The 16,096-nt window shown below is 39.8% G+C and overlaps 1 protein-coding gene across 1 annotated transcript; it reads right to left on the bottom strand.

Moving 5' to 3' along the window:
- Positions 1–476: 476 nt before the first annotated feature.
- On the bottom strand, positions 477–15,857 carry LOC131243557 (calcium-transporting ATPase 4, endoplasmic reticulum-type-like). Its single transcript, XM_058243000.1, has 8 exons — positions 14,233–15,857; positions 7,289–7,361; positions 7,067–7,188; positions 5,515–5,793; positions 4,620–4,997; positions 3,767–3,876; positions 2,236–2,464; positions 477–1,467 (listed from the first exon to the last, which is right to left on the bottom strand). Exons 1-8 carry the CDS (start codon positions 15,634–15,636, stop codon positions 883–885), a joined length of 3,180 nt encoding a protein of 1,059 aa, XP_058098983.1. The 5' UTR covers positions 15,637–15,857; the 3' UTR covers positions 477–882.
- Positions 15,858–16,096: the final 239 nt, after the last annotated feature.

Genomic DNA, 16,096 nt, shown 5'->3' on the forward strand with positions numbered 1-16,096 from the left:
AGATCCTAACCATCAGATCTCATCTTTTCCCCCCATTGAATGTCTACTGTTGGTGCATTTCTTCTTAATCATGGAAAGGTTAAGAGTTGACCAATGAAGAGATTTTTTGGGCATAGTTTCATTCATGATAAGGGCCATCAGATCAATGGATGGGATAAACAAATCATGCATTCCACATTTACAGATTAGGTACCAAACAAGGAACTTTGGCCTCTTAAAATTAAATAACATGTAAATAATATTGATATAAGTTAGTCTTTACAAGTTCCCGACACTTGACTGAATGAAGACCAAATCAAGCTTTCCTTGAGTCTTGATGAAATGAAACTGAGTCGAGCTGTCTTGGCCAAAGTTGGTTAGATTTCATCTCTAATGTTGTTTACACTTGAAACTACACATATGATGACTTGTAGCTTAAGCTAGCCTACAAGCACCTCTACGTGATCATTATTACCAAAAGAAAGGTTCAACGCATCTAAGACATCAACCCATGAGAAGCAGTGGGTATCATATAAAGAACTCAAAAAGGCCAGCCCAACTCTACATGCATCTATCATGAGGAGTGGTCAGCAAAAGCAATCGGACAACAATTTTAAAATTTTAAAAAAAAATTACTAGAATTAAATGCTTCTATTCTAGCATTGAAACAAGAGTTCTAGAATGCAAAAATCTGAGGATAGAAGAAGAATTGATTCTCTCCTAATTCGGTTATTGAGAAATCCCAAATCCCTTCATATCCTACTCGAGCTCAGATCCACCCTCTAGAAAAGAACGAAGGGTTAGAAGCCATCAGCCAACACATCAACATCCAATAGAGATACACACCTTGCAGCCAACCGTGTTAGAGATTTCAACTGTATCAATGTCAGCAGCTACCGCACCTCAATCATCCTTGTGCTTCTTGGATGGTCTTGAACCTGAGAAGTGGGTCCTACTATTGCACCGTCCCACCAACTTGAGAACCTCGTCAATCAGGATCACAGGCAATGTGACAGCCAACACGAGGAGCCACTCGTTCAGGCTGAGGGGCACAATCCCGAACACCTTTGTGAGGAAAGGGACATAGAGGATCAGGAAATGCAGGCCGAAGGAGACAGTCATGGCCAGGAGGAGCCATGGATTGACCCACGGCGGCATTGTCAGGAGGCTGCCATCCTCAGACAGAGCGTTCAGTGAGTTGAACATCTCGATGGCGACCAACACAGAGAGAGAAAGGGTCATGGCCTTCACTTTCCCGGACTGGAAATAATCGCAGGGGTTGTTGTCAAAGGAGAACGTGTGAGACCCAGCTGTGAATGGGGAGACAGTGAAGTTCTCCCAAGAAAGGCAGTGATCCCAGTTGGAGAGCTGTGAATATGTGACAAGCGTGTGGCCATCTTTACTCAGATCAATGCCCAAGAAGGAGCCATGGGTGTACCATATGATGAAAACGCCCACAGTCGCCACACCAACGTACAGCCCGATGACCTATACAAGTAACAAAAGAAGCAAGCACGTTTAACTAACGGTATGCACATGTATAGCATGTGGAAGCAAGAGATGATTTATTTTTCTTCATCATACATAAATATTACTCTCAAACATAAGTATAGAAGACAAGTGATGCTTGACATGCATGGCACACACCATAGAATTCACATGCTATAAATTTCTGAAAGAGGGAGAGGCATTTAAAGAAAAACACAAAGACCATAAGGGGATGTACAGTGTCCTGATACGCCGGTCCACACAGGTGAGGTCCATGTTTGCTGATTGAAACTACTGGTCTGATGACGCCAACGGGGATAAGGGATACACGTCAAAGACCTTAGACATTTGATCAATGACCTACAAATGGATGGCGATCTAAAAATACAGAAAAGATCCAAATAAAAGGCCTAAGAATGAACAGCTACAACCTTCCTATCTGGGAGATATTTGGAGAAACCCATCCGAAGGTGGGGCTGCCAGACCAGTGCTCTGATTTGAATAACTGTAAGTCCCACTTGTATGGACTTTCGATGTCAGGAAAGTATACAGCCCCGATGAATCAAGGACCCTACAGTTCCTTTCTCTATCATTTGCACAAAACAGGAGACAAAAAAGAAGGATAATCACATCCACAAGGAAACCCATACCATAATGCACATATTGGAATTACACATTATTCATTAATTTAGGTAGATTCCACGCCAGTGATTATTTTTGGAAGATATCAGCAAATCTGGAGTAAATAAATAAAGACTGATAACCTACCAAATAACGGAACAAAATCCACGCAGTGATCAATGAATCATCACTTCTTCGAGGGGGTTTCTTCATTATATCTCTATCAGGAGGGTTGAATCCTAAAGCTGTTGCAGGGGGGCCATCCGTGACCAGATTGACCCACAGAAGCTGAACTGGTATCAGCCCTTCAGGAATACCCAAAGCTGCTGTTAGGAATATACAGGCAACTTCACCAATATTCGAGGAGATCATGTACCTGCACAAAATGTGAAGCATGGTAAGTGCATCATAAAGTCCATGCTGTTTGGTAATGGCGCATTGAAACTTTTGGGTGGGCCCAAGTCTCTAGCATTGGCAAAAATGATACACACACGCAAGCACACACGCACGCACACACAATATGCAATTTTTTTTTAAACTCAAGATCACTGTTTGACTTGTTGCTTTCAGCCAAAACTGGCCAACTTTGGCCCCCCACATGAGTCCCACTCCCATAACCAAGTTTTCAAACATTGAATAAGAATGCAAGCACTGTTGTGTGGCTGGTATATTTGCTAACAATTGTAAAAACTGGCTGACCAAAAAGACAGATACAAGGTGCACTGTTCTCTCCAATAGGGTATCCCACCAGGAAAATATGACCCACCTGATTTCCATTAAATGTACTTTCAATTATAAACACCATAATTGATTAGGGGTGCCACTCGGGGGGGTTGAGTCAGTTGAGGAGCAACCCACCTCAACCTGACCTCAAGAGGTGTCAGCCCATGCACTGAACCAACCTGACCCAACCCAAGGTATTGAATAGTCAACCCTAACACAACTCAAGTTGGGTTGGGTACAAACAATACCCTTTATCTTGGCTAAATCCTCTTTGTTAAGGAAAAGTTTTAACCTTGTAAAAATAATAGGGTGGAAAATTTTGACCCTGGCTGCTCTCGTCATATATGCAAGAGATATAGCATAGGTTTGGGTTGGATTGGGTTGACCGAGGCCCAACCCAACCTGGAGTAGGGTTGAGGATTTCCAGCCCAAGCCCAATCCGACCTGACCCTACACAACCTAAAGTTTGGGTTGGGCCAATCGGATTAAGGTTTTCACATAATCAACCATGCCATAACACCTCGAAATGCAGCAAAGAAACAAAGACTCATCCCCAATGACAAATTCAACTGCAACTCTCAAAGGAATTTCCCAGTTAAAAATTTCTTAGTCATCCGACGTTGACAGGATGTGCTAGCACCAAAATCATGGTTGAGATACTCTCATCTCAACCACAATTTGGGGCAGAAACAGTAGGGAAGATGAGCCTGCTAAATGGAAGGGAGTAAACTGCCCCTAACAAGCAGCACTGAGCATACTTTGGAAGCCGGAACACCCACAATTGGGCAGTACACCCAAAAGCTGCCTAAAACAACTGTTCATTTTTGCCATCAGGTATTGAAGTTGCAATGTTCCAGTTAAAGAACGTAATCACAGTGCCAGGATGTATGTCTAAACCAAAAATAAAAAATAAAAAAAATCAATGTCATGAAATTGAAACAGAACAGAAACAAACCTGATAAAGGCCTTCATATTGTTGTAAATAGATCTGCCCTCACCAACTGCAGCAACTATTGTGCTAAAATTATCGTCTGCTAACACCATGTCAGATGCTTCCTTTGCAACCTGGGAAAATGAGACATCTTTCAAAAGAAATTTTTTAACAAACTCGATGCATAAGATTGCAAACAACAAATCATGCAGAATATGAATACAAAATTTTCCAAAACAACTGATTATTGAGGACTCCGTCTCATATAAGAGTTTAAATAAGGGGATGGCTGGACTCTAGTGTACTGGACTCTAGGCCGGGGCCTGGGGTTTTCGTCCGCCAATTTTGAATTTGTTGGGCCAGCCCTTGTCTAAATTTTTACTTGGCCTGGGCCAGGTCCACTGATAGCCCTAATGGCATGTGTTGGCAAATCACTGGGACATCCAAGCAGTTGATCAGACAGGCTCTCCTTTGCAGATTGTGTAACCTGCCCAAAAATTAGGCAGGTCAATTGAGCTAGTGCACCAAATGTTTTAACAAAAAATTTCACGGTTTAAACTTTTTTTTCAATGATCTGGATCCGATGTACATATGGCCCACCAGATGAGTTTAACTAGCATGGTTTTCTCCAGGTTATCTACACAGTAAGGCCCACTAATGCACTGGTAAGATGTCCCAGACGTGTTGGCATGTATTGCCACTAGTAGAGGTGCTTTTGGGCTTAGCAAAACACTGTTCTGCTAGCCAATAACCAGATCCAGGATAATCATCATCAACATAGCCTTGTCCCGGCTATTTGGGGTTAGCTTTACTGTTTTTCCAATTCAAAACAGGAACTATATCCTGTTAAATAGGAATTGCAAGTAACCAAATATACCTCTGTTCCAGCAATGCCCATGGCAATACCAATATCAGCCAGTTTCAAAGCAGGTGCATCATTCACCCCATCACCGGTCATTGCAACCACCTCACCATCTTCTTTGAGTAATCTTACTATCTCTTGCTTATGCTTTGGTTCAGCCCTGGAGAAAAGAAGCCCACCAGTTTGCCGTAAGTAATGTTTGGGATCAGGGTGGTTCATAAACTCTTTCCCTGTTAAGCTCTTTGTACTAATGTCTTCCTTAGGCCCAAAAACACCTATTTCACGACAAATTGCTTCTGCTGTATTCTTGTTATCTCCTGTTATAACCATTACACGGATACCAGCTGCTCTGCAGTCCTCAATTGCTTTGTGAACCTCTTCCCGAGGAGGATCCTAAGATTATTTGAAATTAGGGAAAAAAAACAACCGAATGTTAGCTAAGCAGGCCTGCCATTACAGGTAGTGAGGAACGCTGCTTGCAGACATGCATCAGCAAATGCCAAATGCCAGCGCCAGATGCCAACATAATGCATGTGGGCAACATCCAGGTCATTCATCAGAGAAGATGGACTGCTCAGAAGATAACAAAGGGTACACATTCAATGTTGCCTGTGCGCAACATCCAGACCATTCATCAGAGAGATGGACTGTTCCAATAATAACACAGGGTACACATTCAAGACTCATGTGATGCCCACCTTATGACTGACTGACCTGTTTTCAAGGCTAGCACACATTTCTTGGGAGGTTATGCCTAATGAGCAGTGCAAATATTGCACTTGCGCTAGTTGGGACGTGTGGTGCTTGTTTTTGGCATTAGCAGATGCATGACAACAAATAGGCATTACTACAGTTAACAAAAGGAGACCAGAATCTGATAAAAATACAAATGGAGAAAGTGCCTCCTCACCCTCAGCCCAACCAAGCCAACAAAAATCAAATCAGTCTCAATGGATTGATAATTAGTGGGATCAAGTAAAAGCTTATGAGCATGATGATTTTCGCCATCATATGTTGCAAAGTCAGAAAGATCCTCCTTATACGCAAAACCTATACAACGCAATGCACTTGTAGACATTTCATGAAGGGCTTGTAATAGTAGATCTGTTGAAGTCCCATCCAAATTGACTACAGAACCATCAACCAACTGAATATATGCACTTCTCTCCAACAAATTCTCTACTGCACCCTGCAACGATGGAACATTTGCTATGAGAAACCCAGAAGTAGACATTGCCTAAGTACAAGGAGCTCAAAGCCAGGAACAAATAAATGAGAGACTTCTGAACATTTTGCATATCAGACTCCAGATACAGTAAGAACATGGATGAAAATTTCATTCGAATGGAAAGCATATATACACATGAACAAGAATTTGACTATGGGAGCAACAAAGCAAGCGAAAAATGACATATTCCTTTTCATCCACTCATTATAATCAAATGGAAAGTATATAATTATAACAATTCATTAGAACAAAAAAATAATAATAAATAAATAAAAATAAATAAATAAATAAATAAAAAATCTCTAATTAAAGAAAGATGATATCATCATCAACAATATTTGGGAAAAGGGGGGGGGATTAGGAACCCAAAATGAAATAACATAAGAGCATAACATCAGTGAAATAACAAGTACTCAAAAGTTGGATTGCTTTTTTGGTATTTTGATACCTTTTAATGGTGGAAATACATAAGAAGGGCTTATAACCCTTCCTTCAACACTTTCTATACATTCCTTACAAATTAAAGCTTTCGGATCTTCTAATCCCAAATTTCTTATATTTTCCCTAAACTTATGAATCTATTTCTCAGTGATTTCTTTCTTCTAACTAGTGTGTTAAGTTCATACATTAGACTTCTTGATTAAAGGAATTGGGACTTTGGAACTAGGACATGGTTTTTAAACTCTAAAATTTTCTAAACTACATTTTACATAGCTTCAGCTTGTGATTAATGATTCCTAGTTTAGTAGTTTCACAGATAGTTTGGAATGAAACAATGACTGGTTAATTACTGTTTTGATAAATAGATCGTTTGGTACATTGCCTTTGTACTTTTGGTTTGCCTTTGAATGGTGTTGACTTATTTAAAATTGGAATAACTTGTGGATTCATTGAATGCTAGAGTTTAAGTATTTGACTGCCTAAAATATGTAATAACTTTACAATTAGTTCATTTCATTGTGTAAAATTAGTTTTAGAGCTGAAATTATTGAAAACTATACATGCGTATGTAATCAATATATAGTAATGCTTATGATATAAAATTAAATAATAATTAAAAAAAACTGCACCTAGAATCTCCAAGCATGCATGCACTTAGGTTAGGTTGTGCCTGGGTTGTGCCCAGTGACTACATTGCATAGCATATAGCATGGTGATATGAGCAGGACATGTAGGTAACGAATTCAAAACGTAAAATATAGTTTCTCTAATGATAAAAAAGAATGCTATATACCTTCACTAGCAACAAATTTCTTCCTGAGTTTGACTTTGTAATAACTCCCATCGACTTCCGGGTACGGTCAAATTCAAGAGTTGCGATCCTGTGTTCCATCTCATTCCACCATTGACAGCAAGCTTACATGATGGAACAAGATTCAAAGCAGAAAAACATGAATATCTCCATATATGTGTTGAAAGAATGATATAATGTAAGAATATGCCAGTTTCAACATACGTAATACAAAGCCAGAAAAGGCTGAAGATGAACGATCAATGCTTTCCGGCAGTCCCATTTTCTCAACAAGTACCTGGAAAAAAAAAAAGGCAAGTTCCAAGATATTAAACAGAATCATCAATTGCATGAATCTAATCCAAAAGCTAGATCACTTTAGATGAATCACAAACTAAGAATGTGGTGGCATGGTGCCTAACCTGGCCCTCACTTTTAGAGGTAAAGCCTTTTGGGGCATCATATAAATTGTGGATGGAGGAATATGCTGAATTCTCTCAACAACTAAAGGATGAGATATAGAACAAGTTGGATCCCTTATCACCACATCCTCATTTGTCACAGGCCTGCCCACATTCCAAAGACATTCTATATAGATTCTAAATTATCTAAAAGCAAAAAACCCGAACCATGGTCAACAAAGCTACACTCAAGAGTCAAGATATACTTTCTAAAACAAACAAGTCGAATTAATGAGCTATCCTCCTTTAACAACCAGTTGGGTTGTCTGCAAGGAGTAGAGAAACAAACACTTGCTAGGTTCTTTGTAGGGAGCTCTCTCCCATAGGCTACTGGAAGAATTGAGCCCTTATCTTTTATTTTTATTAATGTGTAAGCTCTCAACCATGTTGCATGGATTATTCTAAATGGACAAAGTAACATCAACATCTGCCCTCCCTCCCTCTCTGAAGAGTGATCATCAACATCTCTTCATATCACTTCTTTTTATCTGCATGTCTTCATGTGTGCATCAAATCCAAGAATCCTGCCTTTTGGGAATTGCTCGACCAAACAATATGATTCAATGTCATATTCCAATAATCATGCTCATAGTCATCAAAACCCAGGCTCTCAAGTGGGGTCTACTTAATATTGGTTTTCAAAGACTACCCAGGGTCGTGGCATATTGGATGTGCTATGCTGAAATTAGAGAATCTATTGATTTGATAGAGACCATTGTTCAAAATATCGATATCGTGTTACGTATCGCATCCTTCGGATACAGATACGTATCGATTATTGCACGGGATATATCGTTTGTATTGGGTAATTTATAGCATTTTTTAGGAAACATGGGGAAACATTCGGAAAATAGTTGAATTTTTCAATGAAACTTCAAGGATTGTTAAAAAAGACCTTAATACACACTTTTAAATAATAACATCTCAAAAAAGAAGTGCACATAATAGGCTTCCTTTGTATAGGGTCCTAAGCTATGCGTTGTCTAACTGAACTAATGTAACTATATTCAAATTGAATGCATAACATTTAAAGTGTATGTGATGATCATTTCATCAAACACTCCTAAATACTTTGAAATTAGTCTCAATTGACATCTTGTTGAAGGGAAATTTCAAAAGAAAAAAATAATAATAATAATTTTTAATTAAAAAATGATTTTTATTTTTCAAAAATTGACAAGGACTTAACAAATCAGTGGATCAGCCCTCATACATGCTTGATTTCATGTTTGGAATGCAACATTGCAAGCAATTTGGGAGAAATTAAGGACATTTCAAAATTTCCCCAATTTTTCCAAAATCGGGCCACCTACACTCAAATTTTGAAATTTGAGTGTGTGTGTGTGACCATCATTTCATCAAATACTCCTAAATAATTCGAAATTAGTCTCAATTGACAACTAGTTGAAGGAAATTTTTGAAAAAAAAAAAAATGGAGAACATCAAGAACCAATAGATATCGAAACAAAGCTCCAACTTCATGATTTTTCATGCAAAACATGAAGAATCAATGGATTTGTAACCATTTGACACTGATTTAACATAATTTCAACAACAAAAAAAAAAAACCAGAGAGAGAGAACGGAAATTGAAAATGCTCACCGGAACAAACGTGTGGGATATATCGGCATTACCTTTGCGTTTTGTATCACACAGGTGGGATACAAGATATATCGTAGGATGTATCGGCCGATATCGTCGATATTTAAAACATTGATTGAGATTGAGTTTAGACTTGTCCTCCATGAGGCAATTAATGTAGACGACCAACTCTTTAGCAAAAATTGTGGTTAAATCATCTCTCTTTACATTATCTCTGGACCTTCATTTTGTACCTTGCTTTCTCTTCATGAAGTTTGTGATTTCTCAAAAAAGGAAAAACATGAGAACTTAAGCATTTGCTTCTCTTGCCTCCAAACCTCTTGAGGGTGATCTTCCTGATTTGGTTAGATGGGTGAGTATAGTTATGCTCCCTTCGACAGGCAACGGATGTTTCCAAAGAGAACTTCGAAATTATAGTTAGATATTTTCTTTTAGACATTTCCTACATCCATAATTGAATTCAATTTCCTAGTAGTTGCTAGATGGGTTTGAGTGATACTATTTTTTTAACTTCCCAAGGACAAGTACATTCAAAGTTTTCTTACTTTTATCAGCGTGAAAAGAAATTCTATTTTTATTTTTATTTTACTTCCCACGGACAAGTACATTCAAAGTTTTCTGACTTGTATCAGCAAGAAAAGAAATTCTATCCAAAAAGAGAAGGAACGACTTTGCATCAAGTTAATAGATAATTATCTCCAATTACAAGAGACAACTTAGATACACCCGGCAAACAAATCCACTAAGGAATTCGCTTCTCTAGAAACAAACCTAAAAGGTAGGGAAAGCAGCAGCCTTCAACTTGTCCCATTAACAGTGGAACTTCGCTTCGACATAACAGAATTTGAGCTCATCACCTGAGAGATTGCACTCTCCGAATTTTATATATATATATATATATATATATATATATATATATATATATATAAAGAAAGCAAATTGCACTATTAGAATCACCTACCACAATGAGAGGCCCCATGAAGGACTCATGAATCAGTTTGAGCCCACTAAGATGTACTCCCATCCAGCCTGGTTTAAGTCACCTCACTAATAGGGCTGGAAAAGACGACCACCATAATCACTTTTCAGCCATCGCGTGCTACAGATCTAATGTTGAATACCTCTAGGTTGCCCAATGAGCAGCAATTTTAAGAGTGGAAGTACCATAAAACATATCAATTTAAAATTTCCATGAACAAAATTACCTTGAAGTGTAACCACGATCGTCTTCTTCGTTGCAAGTAAATGAGCACGAAGATGAGGGAAAGCCCACCGAAGATGTTGATTCTCAACCACAAGAGGGAAGAAAACACTATACACACTATCGGATCTCTAGATTTGATCTTGAGTTTCTAAGAGAGAATCGATTTCTCTAGGGCTAGGGCTTGAGAGGAGAGAGAGAAGTGTCTCTAACCAAAATCCTATACCTATATTTATAGGCCCCCATCCTAGAGAAATCCTAATTAGAAATAAACTCCAATATCTCTTATATTATAGTGATAATGAAGTTTACCAATTTACCACTACCTTCTAATAAAGAAACTATATCCACACCATCCAATCAAGTAGATCCAGTCAGTGTGAGACCTTTGAGCCTGTAATCCTTCCTACAGGATGACTCACACAAAACCCACGAGTGGACCAGAAACAACTCATTCCAATATCCAACCACTTATCCTACATTATTGATCAAATTACACCAAGGTATTCCATAACGGCAACAATGGTTGTAACAGCCGCCACCGTTACCTTTATGATATGGGGTGTAACGGCCATTATGGGGGACGTAACAGGCTGTTACGGCCTCTTTTTTATTGAAAAAAAAATAATCCTAAAAACTTGTATCGGCACCGTAATTGTCCATTACGGCCTTTATGAGGGGTGAAACAGGTCATTACAGGGGCTATAGCGGCCTTTACAGGTCATTTTTCTATAACAACTGCTACAACCTTTACGACCCCGTAACGTGTAACAGTTGCCACCATTATCTTACACAACACGGCATACCATGGATTACACACAATCGGGCATGTTTGATTCCATTTATGCACTCACACAAATCTCAATGCTTTGATCGTAACACACGCTTATCTACTTCTACGAATAAACAGATTTTATGTTTGCAAACATGATCAATCAAAGCCTATATTTTTCCAAAACCGTTCACAGTAAATCCAACTGTCCATTCAATCCAATACCTTGGATAAGTCTCGTACGCATCATCACTACCATATGCTCACCCGCAATCTTCATCTAACCCATCATTGTCACTTCATCTTGACTCGTCTGCTTTCCTAGTGTGCTTCTACCTAGTCGAATCTGTGCACATGATATTAAGAATGCACACCAAAGTAATGTCACCTCATTGTGACCTTGCCACGTAGCAAAATTAATGAGGACACTAGAGTCACCTTTGAGACTAGCATACTCGCACAACAAATGGATTGGAATCAATCTGTTGCTTGTAAGTAATTAGTCTCACACGAGGTCTTGGTATCGATCCCTAGTGGGGGTGGCTAACATGAAGTGTGTACTAACAAGCTAACCCAAAAAAAAAAAAACAAAAGTAATTAGTCTCACAACACATGTGGCTCAATTTACACATAGTGAATGATCAAGCATTCGTTGTTTACATAATCATCATGCGAGATCCATCTGATCAACCAATGATCCATCCCTATTGCAATGCATAGGCTTACACGATCTGACTGGATAAGAAGCCAATCACGCCAATCTCTATGAGATCTCATCCTGATCATCTCGTAAATAAGGCAACGGTACATCTCATATGTACATGCATCACTCCTATTGTGCATACCTACACAATGGTCTACACTGTGCGAGAAGCAGACCAAGCCCTTAATTAATGAATGTTGGCCACATCTCATCATAATGGCCAATCCAAATATCTGTGTATACATTATCATGAACCAATCAACATTATCATGAACCAATCACATCCCTACATATGAACACAAAAATCAGAAAACCTCAACATAATCCAATAGATAAATATGTACATGTGTCAATGATGGTTTAATGGGGCACACAAGGTCTAACAAGAGCAATGTTCATTTCCACCAATCAAGTAGAACATCTAATCATCAATTTTTTCTGTGCTCTCCACTTATCCTACATAATGTCCCCATTTTTTCAAAGGTTCCACAACTAAAGCACCTTCAACTTCTAACCTACAAGGATCCAACTAACAAGATGGAGGTTGACTATTTCCTTAATTTGGGCCATCGAGAGGGAAAATCACTGTCTTTAATTCCACACATTCCCAAACTCCCCACATATTTGCATGAAAAAGCATTCTCCAAAGAATAATCCCTCTAGACTCTTAGTCTTAAAAAGCTCTGGCAAGCAACCCCTATAAAGACTTTAAGAGATTTCGAGACAACCCCTGGGATCTTAAATAATTTGAAGTTTCAAATTTCCAGAGCATACTCCAATTAAGTCTTTGAGAGATTTTGAGAGAACCCATGGGATCTTAAATAATTTGAAGAAGTTTCAAATTTCCAAAGCATACACCAATGGAGAGAGGTGATTCACTATCTCCTCTTCAATCCAACACATACATACGTACATACATATGTTTCAGTGTTTTAAGTAGCAAATAGTGTGTAGCATAGCGTTCACCCTTCTAAAGCGTGAAGCTTAACCTACATAGCGTGCAACGTAAGCTACATGCTACTTTTAGAATTATTTTTTTAAGTTAATGTTGTAATTGGTTACACCAAATATCATGAAATTTCACGATATTTTGCGCCAAAGTAGTCTGATTAATAATGACATTTAGTGACATTTGGCATGAAACCAAACACAGCCTAAAATAATAGGAAAAACATGCAAAGATTATGTGTAAAGGTGCAGAAAAGGCAATTCAGTACTATTATTTACATTATTTTACTAAAATCATTGAAAAGATTAACTAATTTTTATAAAAAATTAAAAACTTAACAAATCATTGAAAACATTAATTGATTTTAATGTTTTACTGAAAAATTATTTGTAGTGTAAGCTATATATATATATATATATATATATAGCAAACATTAGGGAGCGGCACACTCCTTTTTTAGGTTTGTCAAGTGTAACAATCTTGTCAAGGATGCCAATCTTCTTGGTGTGCTTGAAAGTATGTTTCTCCCGTCGTCAAACAAGGGAAGGATTCGGGCCTCCTCTTCTCATTGGACCCCCTTCCAAACCTCCGAGATTTCAGAGCATTCCTTAATGAGGATAAGGAAATGTTCGCACCAACCTACCAGCACCTATCCAAATATATCCCATTAGCAAACTCTTGCACCATTCCCAACCATGAAGCTCACACCTTCAGAAACAGAAATAGTTCCCCCACTTGGGACATCTCTAATTGTGGAAATAGTCTCCAAATGAAAGATCCCCCAACCCCTCTCCTTTTCACCATCACAAAAGCAGGGAAATTTATCCATGGAGTCCCTCGTTTAAGGTAGTCTCCACATGGCCCTACTTAATATCTTATATGACTCTTTCTTTAGGCCATGTTTGGATGATGCTCAATTGAAATGAACTGCAGTAGTTCAATTGAATAAATAAGTGGAAATGACCAAAGTAGCACAAGCCCTCTTTGTTTATGATCGTTTCAGGTCCAACATAAAAATGCATGGAATTGGACAGGATTGATCATAACTACAAAGTAAAATGCACCACCATCATGTTAGTCATTTCTTTTATATAGAATTCAATCATGGCAAATTCAGTCCAGCTGAGGATCCATAATATATGCACCCTTAAGCTGTGTTTGGATAAATTAGTGAATTGAAATGCAAACGATCATTTTTATACTACGAAATTACCAAATCACAATGTTGTCTAACAAGGGCCCTCAAATTGAATTTACACTCTGTCCATGTCCAACTTGAATGCAACATAATTGCAATCAGTCAAATTCCACAAATATTAGTGCTAAGGAAATTGGAATTTGATCATCCAATTTATTCGACCAATTATTGCATTTCAATTTGATAGTGCATCCAAACAGCCATAATGAATTTCATTCCCATCAATCAAACAAAAACCTGCTATCACAATATAAGAAGACAAGAAAAAGCTAAAGAGTCTAACCTTCAGAGCTGCCTCTGTTGGCAGTCCACTGGCGATGTACTGATGGCCCGAATGTGCAATCCCAGCATCATTGCAAACGGCCGCGATCTTTGCAATCATTTGAAGGTTCGGATCCATGCCGGCACTCGGCCATTCAAGTATTATCCCATCATGTGGATCATAAGTAGTCCCTTCCACTCTAAACTTCCGAATCCGATCCCTGTCCTGCCCCATTGCCACCAGCTTTGCCACTGACATCTGATTGGTTGTAAGTGTCCCAGTCTTATCCGAACAAATCACAGTCGTACACCCCAACGTCTCAACGCTCGGTAACTTCCTAACCAACGCATTCTTCTGGGCCATCTTCCGTGTCCCGAGTGCCAAACAAGTCGTGATCACTGCCGGTAAACCTTCCGGAATCGCAGCCACTGCCAATGCCACCGCAATCTCAAAATAATACGTACACTTCTCAAAAGAAAATTTGAAATTCCTAGGCCACCCATCAACATAATCCCACGTAAGGAAGTACTTCACATTGATCAACCAGACGAGGGCACAGATCGCACCGATCATAGCCGTTAAAACTTCGCCAAACTCATTCAGCTTCTTTTTCAACGGCGTATCTTCATCCGTCTGTGACGCTTCATGGATCTGCGAATGCACCTTCCCGATCTCTGTGTCCATGCCTATCTGTGTGACCAAACACAAACAGACACCGTTCACGACGGTGGTCCCGGCAAAAACCATACACTCCTTCCCCTGGATATCCGCATCCTCGGATTCAACCTTCCGATGGGTCTTGTTGACAGCCACACTCTCGCCCGTCAATGAACCCTGCTCGAGCCGCACGGTGGAGCTTATAAGGGATAAAACCCGCATGTCGGCGGGGACCCGGTCCCCCACATGGAGTTCGACGATGTCTCCGGGGACAAGCTCTCTTGCGGGCAGGTTCGGGACAGTCCGCCCGTCGCGTCTGACAGTGGCATGCTCTGATTGGATCTTTTTCAGAGCTTCTAGAGCCTTCTCGGCATTGCTTTCTTGCCAGACGCCGACAATGGCATTGACGATCAAGATCAAGAAGATCACGATAGGCTCGACGAAGGCCGCGAAGCCCGCCTCGCCGCTGCCATCGCCATCATAGTACGCGAGAACGAAGGAGATGACGGCCGCGACGAGGAGGATGCGGACGAGAGTGTCGTTGAACTGGTCGAGGACGAGACGGAAGATCGACGGCCCGGAATGCTTCTCCAGCTCGTTGTAGCCGTAGATCTCGCGGAGGATGGGGATCTCGGAGGACGGGAGGCCGGATGAGGAGGTGACGTTGTAGTGGGCCTCGCATTCAGAGACGTCGCGAGCCCACGCGGGGAAGATCAGACGATCGAGACGGTGGGTGGGCTTGGTTTGATCTTCGGATCCTTTTTCCATGGCGGATTTGAAAAGAGAACTGAAAAATGAAAAGGAAAATCGAATTTATGGCTGAAAACTGATGGTTTTTCTTCTTCTTGTTCTTTCAGAAGTGAAATCTGACAAGAACGTGGAAGAATGAAATGTGTCTGGATTTGGAGATTTTGGAGAGGAAGAGAGATGATGAGATATTGGCCTTTGGATGTTATCTCTCTCTCGCTCTTTAGCTATTCTGATGGTTTTCTTCTCTCTCCAAGAGAGATGGAAGAAGAGGACCCGATTCACCAGCAACACCTGTTTAACGCAGCGCCAAAACGCTCTGTGGGCCCACTTTGTCATATGTGTCACATCCACTAACGGATTGGCTACTCCCCCTGAAACCAGCCCCGTGGCTGATAGTTGGTGCTCTGTGGGCCCCACCGTGATGTATATTTTTCATCGATTCCATTCATCCGTTTTAACAGATCATTTTATGGCTTTA

Source organism: Magnolia sinica, chromosome 4, assembly GCF_029962835.1.
Source record: "Magnolia sinica isolate HGM2019 chromosome 4, MsV1, whole genome shotgun sequence".
NCBI lineage: Eukaryota > Viridiplantae > Streptophyta > Magnoliopsida > Magnoliales > Magnoliaceae > Magnolia > Magnolia sinica.

Coding starts and splice junctions, on each gene's coding strand:
- LOC131243557 (XM_058243000.1), bottom strand. CDS start 15,636: ATGGAAAAAGGATCCGAAGATCAAACCAAGCCCACCCACCGTCTCGAT. Junction 7,189..7,288: donor CTTTTCTGGCTTTGTATTAC/GTATGTTGAAAC, acceptor CCATCATGTAAG/CTTGCTGTCAATGGTGGAAT. Junction 4,998..5,514: donor TTGGCTTGGTTGGGCTGAGG/GTGAGGAGGCAC, acceptor AAATAATCTTAG/GATCCTCCTCGGGAAGAGGT.